This window comes from Lathyrus oleraceus, chromosome 6 (assembly GCF_024323335.1).
Source record: "Lathyrus oleraceus cultivar Zhongwan6 chromosome 6, CAAS_Psat_ZW6_1.0, whole genome shotgun sequence".
In the NCBI taxonomy this organism is placed as follows: domain Eukaryota; kingdom Viridiplantae; phylum Streptophyta; class Magnoliopsida; order Fabales; family Fabaceae; genus Lathyrus; species Lathyrus oleraceus.
Window position 1 is genome coordinate 328,013,995 of NC_066584.1, and position 13,731 is coordinate 328,027,725.

At 36.3% G+C, this 13,731-nt stretch overlaps 2 protein-coding genes across 2 annotated transcripts; both read right to left on the reverse strand.

Annotated features, from left to right (window-relative positions):
• Window positions 1–1,249: 1,249 nt before the first annotated feature.
• Window positions 1,250–1,666, reverse strand: LOC127095485 (uncharacterized). Its single transcript, XM_051034166.1, has one exon. The coding sequence runs from the start codon at window positions 1,664–1,666 to the stop codon at window positions 1,250–1,252; it is 417 nt and encodes a 138-aa protein (XP_050890123.1).
• Window positions 1,667–1,705: 39 nt separating this feature from the next.
• On the reverse strand, window positions 1,706–2,647 carry LOC127095486 (uncharacterized). Its single transcript, XM_051034167.1, has one exon. It carries the CDS (start codon window positions 2,645–2,647, stop codon window positions 1,706–1,708), a length of 942 nt encoding a protein of 313 aa, XP_050890124.1.
• Between the last annotated feature and the right edge of the window lie 11,084 nt (window positions 2,648–13,731).

Genomic DNA, 13,731 nt, shown 5'->3' on the forward strand with positions numbered 1-13,731 from the left:
CTGGTTTTGATAACAGTATAATTTCAGCAAGCTTCGAACCATATGGCCTCCATTACATAAATTATATGGGTAAACATTCAAGATATTCAGGCATATTTAAATCCACAGGCAAAACCTCAAATATATTTATGAATTCGATTATGATATCACATGTAAATTAAGAACATAAAGCGGTAATAGTAATGCAAACCTGTTTGCAATTGAATTGCAACCTTGAATTGGCAAGTCACTCTTAGGGTTGGCGCCGGATTGAGTTGGGCGGAGTTAACCTTGGTGCAGATGAGTTTCCTTCAGGGTTTCCTTGAGGGTTGCTCTGAATTCTCTGGGTTAACCTCCAGGGTTTGCTGTGTTGCTTCTGTTAGGGTTTCTTTGCTAGGGTTTCTGTCCGTCTGCCTCTCTCCCCTTTTTCTGAATGAAGCTCTGCTATTTATAATAATTTTTGTCACCTGATGGGCTCAGAATGAAGCCCAGAATTTTCTGGTATTCGCAAGCTTCGCTGGGCGAGTGGCGTAGCGAAGAGTTCGCTAGGCGAAGGAGTTGCTCGCCTAGCGAGCATGCCAGTTTGAGCCATTTTCTGGATTTGGCCATCTGTGTGCTGGGTCTTGGTTCCTTTAAGATCAATGCCTTGAAAAATAAGTTGGAGTGCCTTGAAAAATGCCTTGTAATATTAACGGGAAAATTTTGGGGTATGACACATACATCTCACCATATTAAGCAGAGTTCTATTTCTTCTCTCCGATGCACCATTGTGTTAAGGAGTATATGGAGCCATTACTTCATGAACTATACCCTCATCTTTACAGAGATTTCCAAACTCATGTGATGTATATTCACCACCACCATCAGTTCTAAGCAATTTAATTGTACTATCACACTGTTTTTCCACTAACAGTTTAAATTGCTTAAAAATGCTGAGCACTTCACTCTTTTTTTGTAGAAGATAAATCCACATCTTATTAGTATAGCCATTTATGAAGGACATAAAATAGGAATTAACTCTAATGGATTTGACTTCAAAGGGTCCACACACATCTGAATGAATGATAGCAAGCTTTTTTGTTCCTCTAGTTGGTATTGCAAACTTATATGACTTCCTTGGTTGCTTTCCCTCACAACATTTTCCACATATCTCCTTCGGTTCTTCAATTTGAGGTAATCCAACCACCATATTCTTCTTCTGTAACATCTTCAAGCTATTGAAATTCAAATGTCCCATCCTCTTATGCCATTTCCACACTATATCATCTACTTATGCAATTAGACATATTTTATCAATAGAATTCACACCAACCTTGAAAGTTCTATTTCTTGACATAGACACTTTCAATACTACCTTCTCTTTGCTATCAAATACTTCCATGTAATTCCCTTTCATATTCATTGAATAACCCTTCTCTAGTAATTGCCCCAAACTAAGCAAATTACTCTTCATTTGTGGAACATAAAGTACATCACTCACTATTACTTTTGTTCCATCTTCCCTTCTAATGGCTACCTTTCCAATACCTTCTACAATGACATAACTACCATCACCAAATCTAATCTTTCTTCTCACAGTTTTATCAATTTCACAAAACCATTCTAAATGGCTTGTCATGTGATTAGAGCACCCTGTATCCAAGTACCACCATTCTATTCCACCATCTTCAGTAACTTTCATCAGCATCATCACCTCTTCATCAATTGTTGCCACTAATGCAACAACTTATTCATCTGAGTCACGAGCTAACTGTGCCTCTTCATTTTTCTTCCTAGGCACCTTAGAATTCACACATTCATCTACAAAGTAACCCCATTTTTTACAGTTATAGCATTGAATGTGTTCCTTGGATTTCTTCTTTCCTTTGCCATCACTCTCATCTCCTTTCTTCTGAGATTCTTGCTTAGAATTTCCACCCTCATTCTTGTTACTCTTCCATTTTCCTTTACCTTTCCTCTTCCAAGATTCATTACTACCACTTCCTTTTTTCTGAGATTCTGTAAACAATGTCTTCTCAGTTTCTTTCTCATCTTTCTTGACACCATCTCTATTCTTCAATTTCAATTCGTGAGCTTCTAAAGAACCTATTAATTGTTCCAATTTCAACGTGTCTAGGTCCTTAGATTGTTCAATTGCAGCAACTAAATTATCAAATTTGGGTGTTAAACCCGTGATAACTTTTTCAACCTTCATTGCATCAGTAACTGCTTCACCACAACTCTTCATCTGGTTGGTTAGTACAGTTAACCTGTTCACGAATTGCGCTACTGTCTCATTTGGTTCCATTTGCAATCGACCTAATTGACGCCTTAAAGCCATCAATTTCACCTTCTTGGTTTGTCTATCGTCGGCGGAAGTGGTTGCAAGAACATCCAAAGCTTCTTTGGCCGTCTCATATTCAATTATCTTTTCCAAGACATTTGAATCTACACATTGATGGAGGAAGTATATCGCCTTGTCGTCTTTCTTCATTTGTTCACGGTGAGTTTCCCTCGCCGCCTCTGTTGGTGCTGCGTCAAGCGGTGTCACTCCACTGCGAATGACATCTAGAACACCTTGATACCTAAAGACAACCTTCATTTGCGTTGTCCATCTTTCATGATTGTTGTCGTCAAAGATTGGAAGTTTCGCATGAATTTGATCACTGGTTTTTGAAGTTTCTGCCATGTTCACCGTCGTGCGTGGTTGTGAATCGTCTTGCTCTGATGCCAATCTGTTGGAATGAAAATTTACTATTCCATTGATTCACTGTTGTTATTATCAGTTCTTGGAAATGAGAGGGAATGAAAGTAACAGTATTTTCACATAAACAATCATGTAGAGAGAGAGAGACAATGAATGAATGAATCATTGTTCCATTCACATTTTAATTGACTTATTACAATGCGTATTTATAACACTTAGACAAAATTAAACTAATGGTAATGCGTGAGTTTACCATTGCCTAATTACAGTTAAATAAATTTTAACCGTCCACTAATAATAATTACCAATAATACACATGTTTTAATTATCTCACAATATTTATAAGTGTGAGAATCCACTCATCTATCACCTTAAGGTTTTTGGTGAATATGTGGTGTCTCTCTCACTTGTATGTTGTTCTTAGCCTAATGTTGATGCTCCTCTTCATGGTCCAACAAATGGTATCATTGATTTGAATAATGAGACTGACTTACTTTTATCGAAATGCTCATGAAGAGGTGCCCCGTTGAAATCGAAATGCACAGGAAGAGGTGTATCGAATTGTCCAGGAAGAGATGTCAACAACGGTACAAGTGTATGTGGACAAAAGAGTTTCCACTTGAGGGTAACATTGTTGACTCACACTTGAAAGGGAGTGTTGAGAATGTAGTAAATGTGAGTAGTGTGGATAATAGTCTCACATTGGTTGAAAATGTGAAGACTTGAGCATTTATAAGTGAGCGAATCCATCAACCTATCACCTTAAAATTTTGGATGAATATATATGTGATGTCTTTCTCATTATGTGTTGCTCTTTGATCAATGTTGATGCTCTTCCTCCAACAAAAGAATCAAATTTTATTTATCATTTTGAAAAGAAAAAACCATATCTTCTATATTTAATCTCGATTAGTTTATTTATTTAGTTATTTATTTTTATTTTATTAAGTGCTATATATTATTACATTTTTTACCAATAGCTCACTTATGTGGTCCAATGAAGAATATGAGCAGCCAATATTTTTTGAAAAACCATGAATCCAACTTCCACGTTCTGATTTTTATAATCTGAATGACTCCTTCTTCATTGTTCACAAAAACACACCGCCGGCCAATTATTAGCAGGCTATTTCTGTAGAAGCCTTGAGCTAATGGAAGGCATGTTCAAGTTTCATCGTGCCTATCATTCATTCGTTCATTTTCATTCATTAATATAATAATTATTTTAAGACTTTTAAATGCAATTTTGCATCTCCTTACACTACACGTGTGTAAACTAGTGTTATCATCTAAGGGGATTCCAACAATAGTTGAAGTTGTGGAAAAGCACAAGGTGGTGTGTCGTATCTACAAAGACACTTAGTGACTAGCAAGGATTTTTAGGAAAATTGAATAAATTAAACTTAAAAGTTAGTAGTTGATGATAGGGTAAAACCTCTTAAATACTCCCTCCGTTCCTTTTTAATTGTCACTTTCTTGATAAATTTGTGTTTCTTTTTAATTGTCACTTGTAGAATTCAAGATAGTGTTAAATGTACTTTTGTCAAAATTACCCCTATGTAATTATTACAGAGAGAGAAAAAGTAAAATGAATATAGAATATAATTAAGGGTATTATAGGTAAAATGAGAATTATTGTTTAAAAAGTAAGAATAATAATTAGCTTTCTTGGTATGTGTAAATAGTCAAAATGTGACACTTAAAAAGGAATGGAGGGATAATGTTTTTTTTTCGTTAAGTAGTAATTACATTGGCGAAAGAATCACGCCTCTTAATCATGAGTTCATTAATTATTTTAAAAAAATGAAGTACGGATTTTTGAATGTTTGAAATAGACAAAGAAATACATAAAATTTAAAATAAAATAAAGCATGATGATAAAAGGATCAAAACAATGTAAAAAGTTTGACTATTTAATTGTGTGTTTTAAAAGTTTAAAAGTATTTATAGATAATCAGAAGTAGTCAAAACAACGTGGTCTACAAAATTTGGTTTTGCTTACTAGCTTCGGCTAATTACATGAATAGTATGTAATTTTTTTTCTTGCTATTGAAAGTACGTGGTTCCCCATGTTTGACATGTTGTTTACTATTTCACAAAAATTTATGTTTTTTTAATCCACTCCTATGTTGTTCCTTTAGAACATAGTTTCATATCAATAGCAATTTTAGTTAGTGACAGAGCACAAGTAAAATTCTAAATTATCTAATTCTATGAACATTGACCGAGTCTATAGCTTGATAAAGATTCAACTCACTTGTATGTGGTCGCTTTTGTACTCACCTAACCTTAATTCTAAAGTTGATTGTTTGTAAGTTTCAGGTAATAAGTTATTTATCTTTAAATGTAATTAAATGTCTCATTGTGTTTCGATATTGATTGATTGTGGATTATAAGATGATGCGGCACAATTGTTAAAAGAGAAAAAATACATCCTCCAATTATTATTATAAAAAAATTTAATGTTTTTTTATATTTAATAAGTAATATATTTAATCCATTTATAAATTAAATACAATAATTATTAAATATATTTAAACAAATCAAATTTATTTATAATAAAAAGATCTGGTAGTATAATCATTTTCAACCCTGTCGCCTTCCGAATAAGTCAAACTTAATAACTCATGCTAATTCAATTACTTCAATAATAATTTTTATTTTCTATTTTAATTAGGTGATATACATACCCAATCATTAAACATCTTAAATCCTGAGTTTTTTACTTTTGATATTTATCTTATTTCTTAAACTTTCATTTATTTTAGCTTAACATCCTTCTTGAAAAATACTTAGCTTCTTACGATGTGAAAATATGTATAATGATTTTGAACACACTAAAATTTTAATGCGTAGAAGAAAGAACAATGGCAACCAATTAAATGACTTAGAGAAACAAAAATAATAATAAGCGAGAACATAAAGAAATTATTTACTCAGTTCGATCAAATTGATCTACGTCTAGAGGGAGAGTATCTCTTTGATTCATTATACTTCAAAAGTTGTTATAACAGATTGCAATATGAGTTAATAGAAAATAGTCTTTGGAGTTCTCAAAATAACCATATTTTTTACCCAAGTATTTTCCAATCTCTTCAACTCTAAATATAAGAATCACGCAAACCTAAAGTGTTTCGAATTCCCCTTTGAGAATCCAAAAAAAAAATAATCCTAGGAATTTCTACTCTTTGTTTTTTCACTGGGATTTCTACCTACTGCAACTTATGTTAAAAAATATGAAAGAGAATCATTTTTATAACTTTTAAAACTTTAGTGGGTCTTAGATATGACTTATTAACGAACTGATCCACAAAAAATCTCAAAAAACTGACACTACCGATTTTTTTAAATCTTTTTTATTTGAGTTTTTAAGGCATATTACAACACCTTTGATTCACAAAATTGTAACCACGACTATGGTGATTTTGAAAGCTTATATCATAAGTCCTCTATTTCAGACTCCCTCATTCTCGATCACACAACTTCTCCTACCAAACTTGACCCCTTGCTCCCAATCCATAACCATTTTCCTATGTATCCTTATACTGTTATTGCAAGAATTATGGCTATATTTTTGTCATCTACTCCCTCCGTTCCTTTTTAATTGTCACTTTCTTGATAAATTTGTGTTTCTTTTTAATTGTCACTTGTAGAATTCAAGGTAGTATTAAATGTACTTTTGTCAAAATTACCCCTATGTAATTATTACAGAGAGAGAAAAAGTAAAATGAATGTAGAATATAATTAAGGGTATTATAGGTAAAATGAGAATTATTGTTTAAAAAGTAGGAATAATAATTAGCTTTCTTGGTATGTGTAAATAGTCAAAATGTGACACTTAAAAAGGAACGGAGGGAGTATCTTTTACTAATAAAAGTGTTATCGCCTTCCACTTGTTGAAGACTAGTTCTCAAAAGAATGTATATTAGGTGACATTAGTATTTTTTCCTCATTCAACAATTTGTTGTAATATAATTCAAGTTGTAGTCGAAGTTAGTTAGGGTTAGGGTTTATTATATTAGCTACATAGAATACCTTATGTACTAACATATTAGTATTTAGAGCTCTGGTTAGTTTCTTGATCGTGTTTTCAAGAATCACACAACGATGAACGTATTTCCGGGATCGTGGGTTGCAAATCGTGTTTGATGCAAAGATGAATAGTAACAATGACATTCCAAATTGTCTTCCAATTCTTGACAACAAGAATTGGATCTGATGGAGAAAATAGATGCAATTTCTGTTTGGATTTCATGAAACTCTAGAAGTGGTTACTAATGATGTCCATGAGGTTGTTGAGAGTGCAACTGATGCTCAGATAGTCTAGAACAATGAGTCCAAGAAGAAAGACTGCAAGATTGTGTTTTATATTTAATTAGTGGTAGATGCAATGAACTTTGATCGGATTTCTCACGTTGAATTGACGAAGGAGGCATGTGATATTCTTGTCAAGTATTATGAAGGAAGTAAGAAGGTTATGAAGGTAGAGAAAAGCAAGAAAGGGGGGTTTGAATTGTTTTTGGAAAATAAAAAAATTTAATAAATTTAGACACATGCAGAAAAAGGGAATTCAACACATAATTTTATACTGGTTCGCTTGAAAAATCAAAGCTACTCCAGTCCATCCGGCCAAGGTGATTTCGCCTTCAAAAAGGTCTTAATCCACTAATCTTGAAAGATTACACAAACAACCGTATAAGAGAATTACTCCCTTAGCCCTCTTAAGTATTCAGACTTCACAGAGTCACTTGAGGAAATATCTTAGTAATAAAATGATTGGTAATGCACAGTGCTTCTAACAATAAGCAAATATTACAAAATAATAATAGGAGTTTTTCACGTAAGAGCAGCAGCTCGTGAAAGAGTGAAAGAAGGTAATTGAGGAATTGTGTTCTAGTGTGTCTCAGATCAATTTTCTTGTGAAGTGTTCCATCTCTTTTTATAGGAGATTGAGAGGACCGTTGGGTGATGACAGAATCTTGGTCATTGAAGAATGATTAATGTCATTACTCTCTTTATTTCTTTCCAAAACAGTGTTGGGTGCATCATGACTTCCTTCTATAAATAGTTTCTTTCTATAAGTGAATTTCTTCAAAGTTACATTTTCCTGAGTCAGCAAATCCGGTAGTCAGAGTCTTTTTTAGCAATGTTCATCTTTAGAGGGTACTTGTATCTGACTTTATAAGAGTTTCTCTTTAATTTTGACTTCTTCAGATTGTGCGTCTTCAGAGTCTGGATTCATTCTTCTCTTTTAGAGTATCTGACTTCTTTCGTTTTGCTATCGCTTATGTTAGAGTCAGAACCTTCTGGTCACGTATCCTCTGAGTAGCATCTAACGCTGGATTTTGTATCTGATGATTTTATCTATCTGATTGTTTGATCAGAGTCCTGCACACTTAGAAAACTTTCGTTAGGGTACCATTTCGGTTTCATCCTTTGTTATCATCAAAATCTTAGAGATGCATTGTAGAACCAACTTTGTTCTTACAATCTCCCCCTTTTTAATGATGACAAAACAAGTCAGAGTAGATATGAAACAGTACGAAATATCTCAGAATAGATGGGGGGGGACTCCCCCTGAGTTAGATCATTAGATTTAACAGAAGTTCTTACCGGACCTTCCTTGGTTTTGTGCCTTAGCTATTTACCTACATAACTTTAGTCGTCATAAGTTATTAATATTTATTAATGTTTGCAGTTCCTTGAGAGGTTTCAGTTATGTTTTCATCATAACTGTTTTAGTTCTCCCCCTTTTTGTCAGAATCAAAAAGACTTAGAAAAAAATAGGCAAGAACGGATATTCATATCAGACAAAAAAATAGGTACAGATAGGCGGCACAAAAAGCATAGATCAGAAAGCGAGAAGAAAAAAAAACATCAGAAGGAAAAGCAACAAACAAATAGCCTAAGTGCCTAAGGGTTTGGAGGCGGAGGCATCCTTTGGAGCAGCTGAGACAACATGTTCTGAATGTTGGTGTTGACGGAATCCTGCTGATCCAGCCTAGCTCGTACCACTTGTTGTTCCTTTTGCAATTCCTCCAAAGTCTTTAGGACCAGAGGGGAAAAACCAAAATTAGATTTCTCCCCCTGAGTCAGAGGGGCAATGCGTGCTGCTTCTTTAGCGTCGACTTTTGCTTTTGCCTCAGCCTCAGTAGCAGCCGCAGCAGCAGCTTCAGCAACAACCTTTTCTTCAACTTCTCTGATCCTCTATTCTTCTTCCAGACGAGCTTTCTCTTCTGCTTCCTTCCTAGCCTGTTCCTCAGCCTCTCTGGCCAAGCGAGCTTGGAGCCTTATACCAGCATCTCTGATGAAGTCGTTGCGGACTTGTTCAGAAAGACCTTTCAGTTTGAAGGCTTCAGAGGTCATCCAACTGATCACTCTGTTCCAGTGGATCCTTACTGCAGAGGGATCATCACTGATGCCATAGTTGATAGTTAGAGACTTGATCTTCTCTATTGAAGACTCTGCAAAAACATTTATTGCTTCTTCTAGGGTAGGGAAGGCAATTTCTGGTTCAGAGGCAGAGGCTGGGAAGGATGGAGAAGGTGGATTGGTGTCATCAAGATTCAGAATGGGAGTGATGGTGGCAACGGAAGTTGGTGGTGTGGGAATAACAAAGGGGGCGGTGTTGTTTGTTATGGATTTGGTTGAGGTTCAGATGGTGAGTGGATTGGTTGTTCAAGAGGTGGATTTGGTTGTTGTGCAGGTGGTGGTGTTTGAGGTTGTTCAGATGTAGTTGGATTTTGTTGTTCAGGGGGTGGAGAAGTGACTTCTAGTTCAAGTTCAGTTTGTGATGGTTGTTGAGAGGCCAGAGCACGAGCGTGAAGCTGAGCTAGAGTAAGGGATTGGGGGTCAGAGGGTTCGTTGTCAGAGGAAAGGACATAGTATGGTGGGGATTAAGGTGAGGATGATGAGGAAGGTGAGGTAGTTTCATTCAGCATTTCTGCTTCAGAAACAGGTAGTGTGGTGGTAGCAAGATTGAATTTTAGAGAAGGTGGGTTAGAGGTTCTGGTGGTTGAGGGGGGTGTTTCGGATGAGGTGTAGATGGGAGTTGTTTGAGGGAGAGAAGAAGCAATAGGTTTAAGTTTTACAAAGCGAGAAAGCGGTATAGACTTACTTGGAGAGTCAGCCAGAAGGACCGGAGGTCTTGATCCAGAGGATTCTCCCAACCTTGCTTTCTTTGCCTTCTTGGACTTGCTAGAAGGCTCTCGTTGTCTTTTCATAAAGTTTGGTGGATGCTCTGGCAGCCAGTCCACTGAGAACTCTGAAATGTCTACCCCTTGGTTTGCAAGATCTTGTAGATAGTAGGCTACCACTTCTGGAGGGTCAATCTTGGAGAACAGATAGAGTTCGTTGGGAATCTTCCTTTTATCCTTGAGTGCTTCCCAGGAAGTGTCTAGTGTTGGTTTAGCTCTGACTTGATCAATTATCCCCATGTTCTTCAGATTCCGAGCATTCAGAGGTCTCCCAATGTCAACAGTGACATCCTTCATTAGGTTGTGATGGATCAGGTGATCCACTAAGCCACTCTCGATTAGAACATCTGAGATAAGTCTTCCCAGAGGGATGTAGTTTCTGGTCTTCATGTTGTTTCTGGTATCTTTGACAGAGTCTCTGAGATACTTGAAGATAGTGTTGGCAGACACAATTTCAGCCCCTTGTGGATGCAGTACAGAATACACTTCTGATCTGTGTTGATGTAGTTAGAAGAGTTTGATGCAAGGCGATGATGAATGGTGCCTAGGATGATCTTCAGCCAGACACGGAGATTCTGATGGAGTTCCTTGTTCTTGGATTGTTTGCACTCGCGTTCTGTTGAAAGATAGTGGGGTTGATTTCCTAAGACAAGTATTTTGTCCTAGGGTTAATGTTATAGATGTGTCTTCCTCCTGTCTTCTTCATATTCAGAAGGGAGGCAATTGATTTCTCAATGATGACTATTTTTACTCCCAGAACATAAGAGACGATGTAGTGATCATCTGAGTCTGCGAAACGCCAGAATTCCTTCACCAGATATGTGTACACAGGGCCATAGAGTCTCTGAAAGTAGGTTTCCCACCCTTGCATTCTTAACTCTTCAGTTAGGTCTACGCCATTTCTCTTCATGTTCTCAAAATCCACTAGCGATTCGCACAGTACTTCCAACTTTTCAAAAGGTGTTTCTAGGTGGATGTGAGGTTCACGGTCAAGGATATGGGGTTCCCTGTAGATGGGGGTTGAGACAACTCCAGTGGTTGTTGTTATTTGTTGAGTAGAAATGGGTGTTTGTTCTGTTGAGTTCATCTGTTGAGAGAAGTTGTAGACAGATTGTTGTTGAGCATCCATGTAGAACAATGTTGAAGATGAAGGTAGAACAAAGAACTTGTTGAGAAAAAAATGCAGGAACCTTGAAGATGATGAAGAACTGAGAGAAGGAGGGTTCTTGTAGGGCGTGAGTGTAAAGTGTGAGAGTGTGAAATGAATTTATAGCCACATAGATGCATGCAAAACGACATCATTAGAAGTAGTTTTAGATGTTAAATAATTAAATGCAGCACGTCAACCAAGTTTGCACGTTTGGAGGAGAATGATTACAGCCCATAATGGAGGTCTAATCCCCAAATTAGCACACTGCTCGATGAGATTTCAAGAGTCTGTCTCTTGATTTCTGCTAGACAGTTGTCTAGAAGTTTCCAGGTCAGACGCATGAGGCTCCACGTGTTACTTTACCTGATCTTTAGGGATACCAAAAGGTTAGGTCCTGAGGATTTCTGATTCAGATGACTCCTAACTGGTAGCAGCATCAGAGTCAGATCCAAATACTAGATGTTCTAAATTCAGAGTCTTATTTTGCTATTTTAGAGAAGCACATTTATTCTGGACAAATTTGAATGTTTAAAATTTTCAAAATAAAGGAGAACCTGTCTTCAGCGATGGGTTTAGTAAAGATGTCAGTCCATTGATGGTCTGTATCAATAAATTTTAAAGATATTACCCCTTTCTAAACATAGTCTCTAATGAAATGATGTATTATTTCTATCTGCTTAGCTCTGGAATGCAGAATAGGTTTCTTACTTAGACAAATGGCAGCAGTATCATCACAGAAAATGGGAACGTTACTCTCAAAGATCATAAGGTCTTCAAGTTGATTTTTCATCTAGAGCATCTGAGTGGTGTAGAGTGACGCTGATATATATTCTGCTTCTGCAGTGGACAATGTTATGGTTGACTGTCTTTTGCTGGCCCATGATATGAGATTATTACCGAAGAACTGACAGTTCCTAGATGTACTTTTACGTTCCATTCTGTCTCCTGCATAATCTGCATCACAATAACCAGAGAGGCTATACTCTGATGTTTTCTCATACATCAGGCCAAGGTTAGGGGTACCTTTCAGATACCTGAGAATTCTTTTAACAACTGTTAAATGAGATTCGTTAGGATTTGATTGGAATCTGGCATAGAGACATACACTAAACAGAATATCAGGGCGTGTAGCCTTCAGATAGAGAAGAGAGCCTATCATACCACGATAGAGCTTCTGACAAACCTTTTGGATAATTTCTTCTTTCTCCAGAATGCAGGTTGGATGCATTGGTGTCTTAGCAAGTTTGCATTCAGCCATTTCGAATTTCTTCAAAATGTCTTTTATGTACTTACTTTGATATACGTAGGTAGCCTCTGAAGCTTGATTGATTTGAATCCCTAGAAAGAACTTTAGTTCTTGCATCAAGCTCATTTCAAATTATGCATGCATTAGCTCAGAGAATTCTTGACATACAGAGGGGTTAGCTGAACCAAAAATAATGTCATCAACATATATCTGGCATATCATGAGATCATTTCTAATGTTTTTACAGAAGAGTGTAGAATCGACCTTTCCTCTAATAAAATCATGTTCCAGAAGAAAGTTATTTAATCTTTCATACCAAGCTCTAGGAGCTTGTTTTAGTCCATACAGTTATTTCTTTAGTTTAAAAACGTGTTCTGGATATTTAGTGTTTTCAAATCCTGGAGGTTGATTGACATATACTTCTTCTGATATATAACCATTAAGGAATGCACTCTTGACATCCATTTGATATAGTTTGATGGAATGATTTACAGCAAATGAAACAAGTAAACGAATGGATTCTAACCTGGCGACTGGTGCAAAGGTTTCATTATAGTTAATGCCTTCTTGTTGACTATAACCCTGTGCCACCAGTCGTGCTTTGTTTCTGACTACTTCTCCCTTTTCGTTCAGTTTGTTTCTGAACACCCATCTGGTTCCGATAATGTGAATTCCTTTAGGCTTTGGGACGAGATCCCATACGTCATTCTTTGAGAATTGATCTAGCTCTTCTTTCATAGCCAGAACCCAGTCTTTGTCTTGAAGTTCCTCATCACATGAAGTAGGTTCGATTAGAGATACTAATCCTAGAGGAGTTTCTTCAGATACTTTGAATGTTGACCTAGTTCTAACAGGTTCATTCTTGTTTCCCAGAATCAAATCTTCAGAGATGTTGTGGCGAATTCTTGGTCTTTTATGGATAGTTGAGGCTTCAGTTTCATCTGGCCTTTGTCTATCAGATACTTCTGGTGCTTTAGTCTTTTCGTCAGAATCTGCAAGAGTGATCTCCAAATCTGCAAGTTTCTCAACTAGCTTTGACTTTTCAGGGTCAAGCTTATCATCAAATCTAACATGTATTGATTCTTTGGTTTCTGTGTTGTATACTTTGTAGCCTTTAGAGCGTTCTAATTATCCTAACATAATACCTTTTTGTGCTTTTGAATCAAACTTGTTCAGATGTTCTTTAGTATTGAGAATAAAACAAGAGCATCTAAAAGGATGGAAATAAGAAATGTTGGGTTTTCTTCCTTTACACAGTTCATAGGGAGTCTTTTCCAGAATAGGTCTTATAGAGATTCTATTCTGAATGTAGCACGATGTATTTACTGCTTCAGCCCAAAAGTGCTTAGCCATATTTGTTTCATTGATCATGGTTCTGGCCATCTCTTGGAGTGTCCTATTCTTCCTCTCTACAACTCCATTTTGTTGTGGAGTTCTAGGACAGGAGAAATCATGGGATATTCCATTAGAGTCA

Coding starts and splice junctions, on each gene's coding strand:
- LOC127095485 (XM_051034166.1), bottom strand. CDS start 1,666: ATGCTGATGAAAGTTACTGAAGATGGTGGAATAGAATGGTGGTACTTG.
- LOC127095486 (XM_051034167.1), bottom strand. CDS start 2,647: ATGGCAGAAACTTCAAAAACCAGTGATCAAATTCATGCGAAACTTCCA.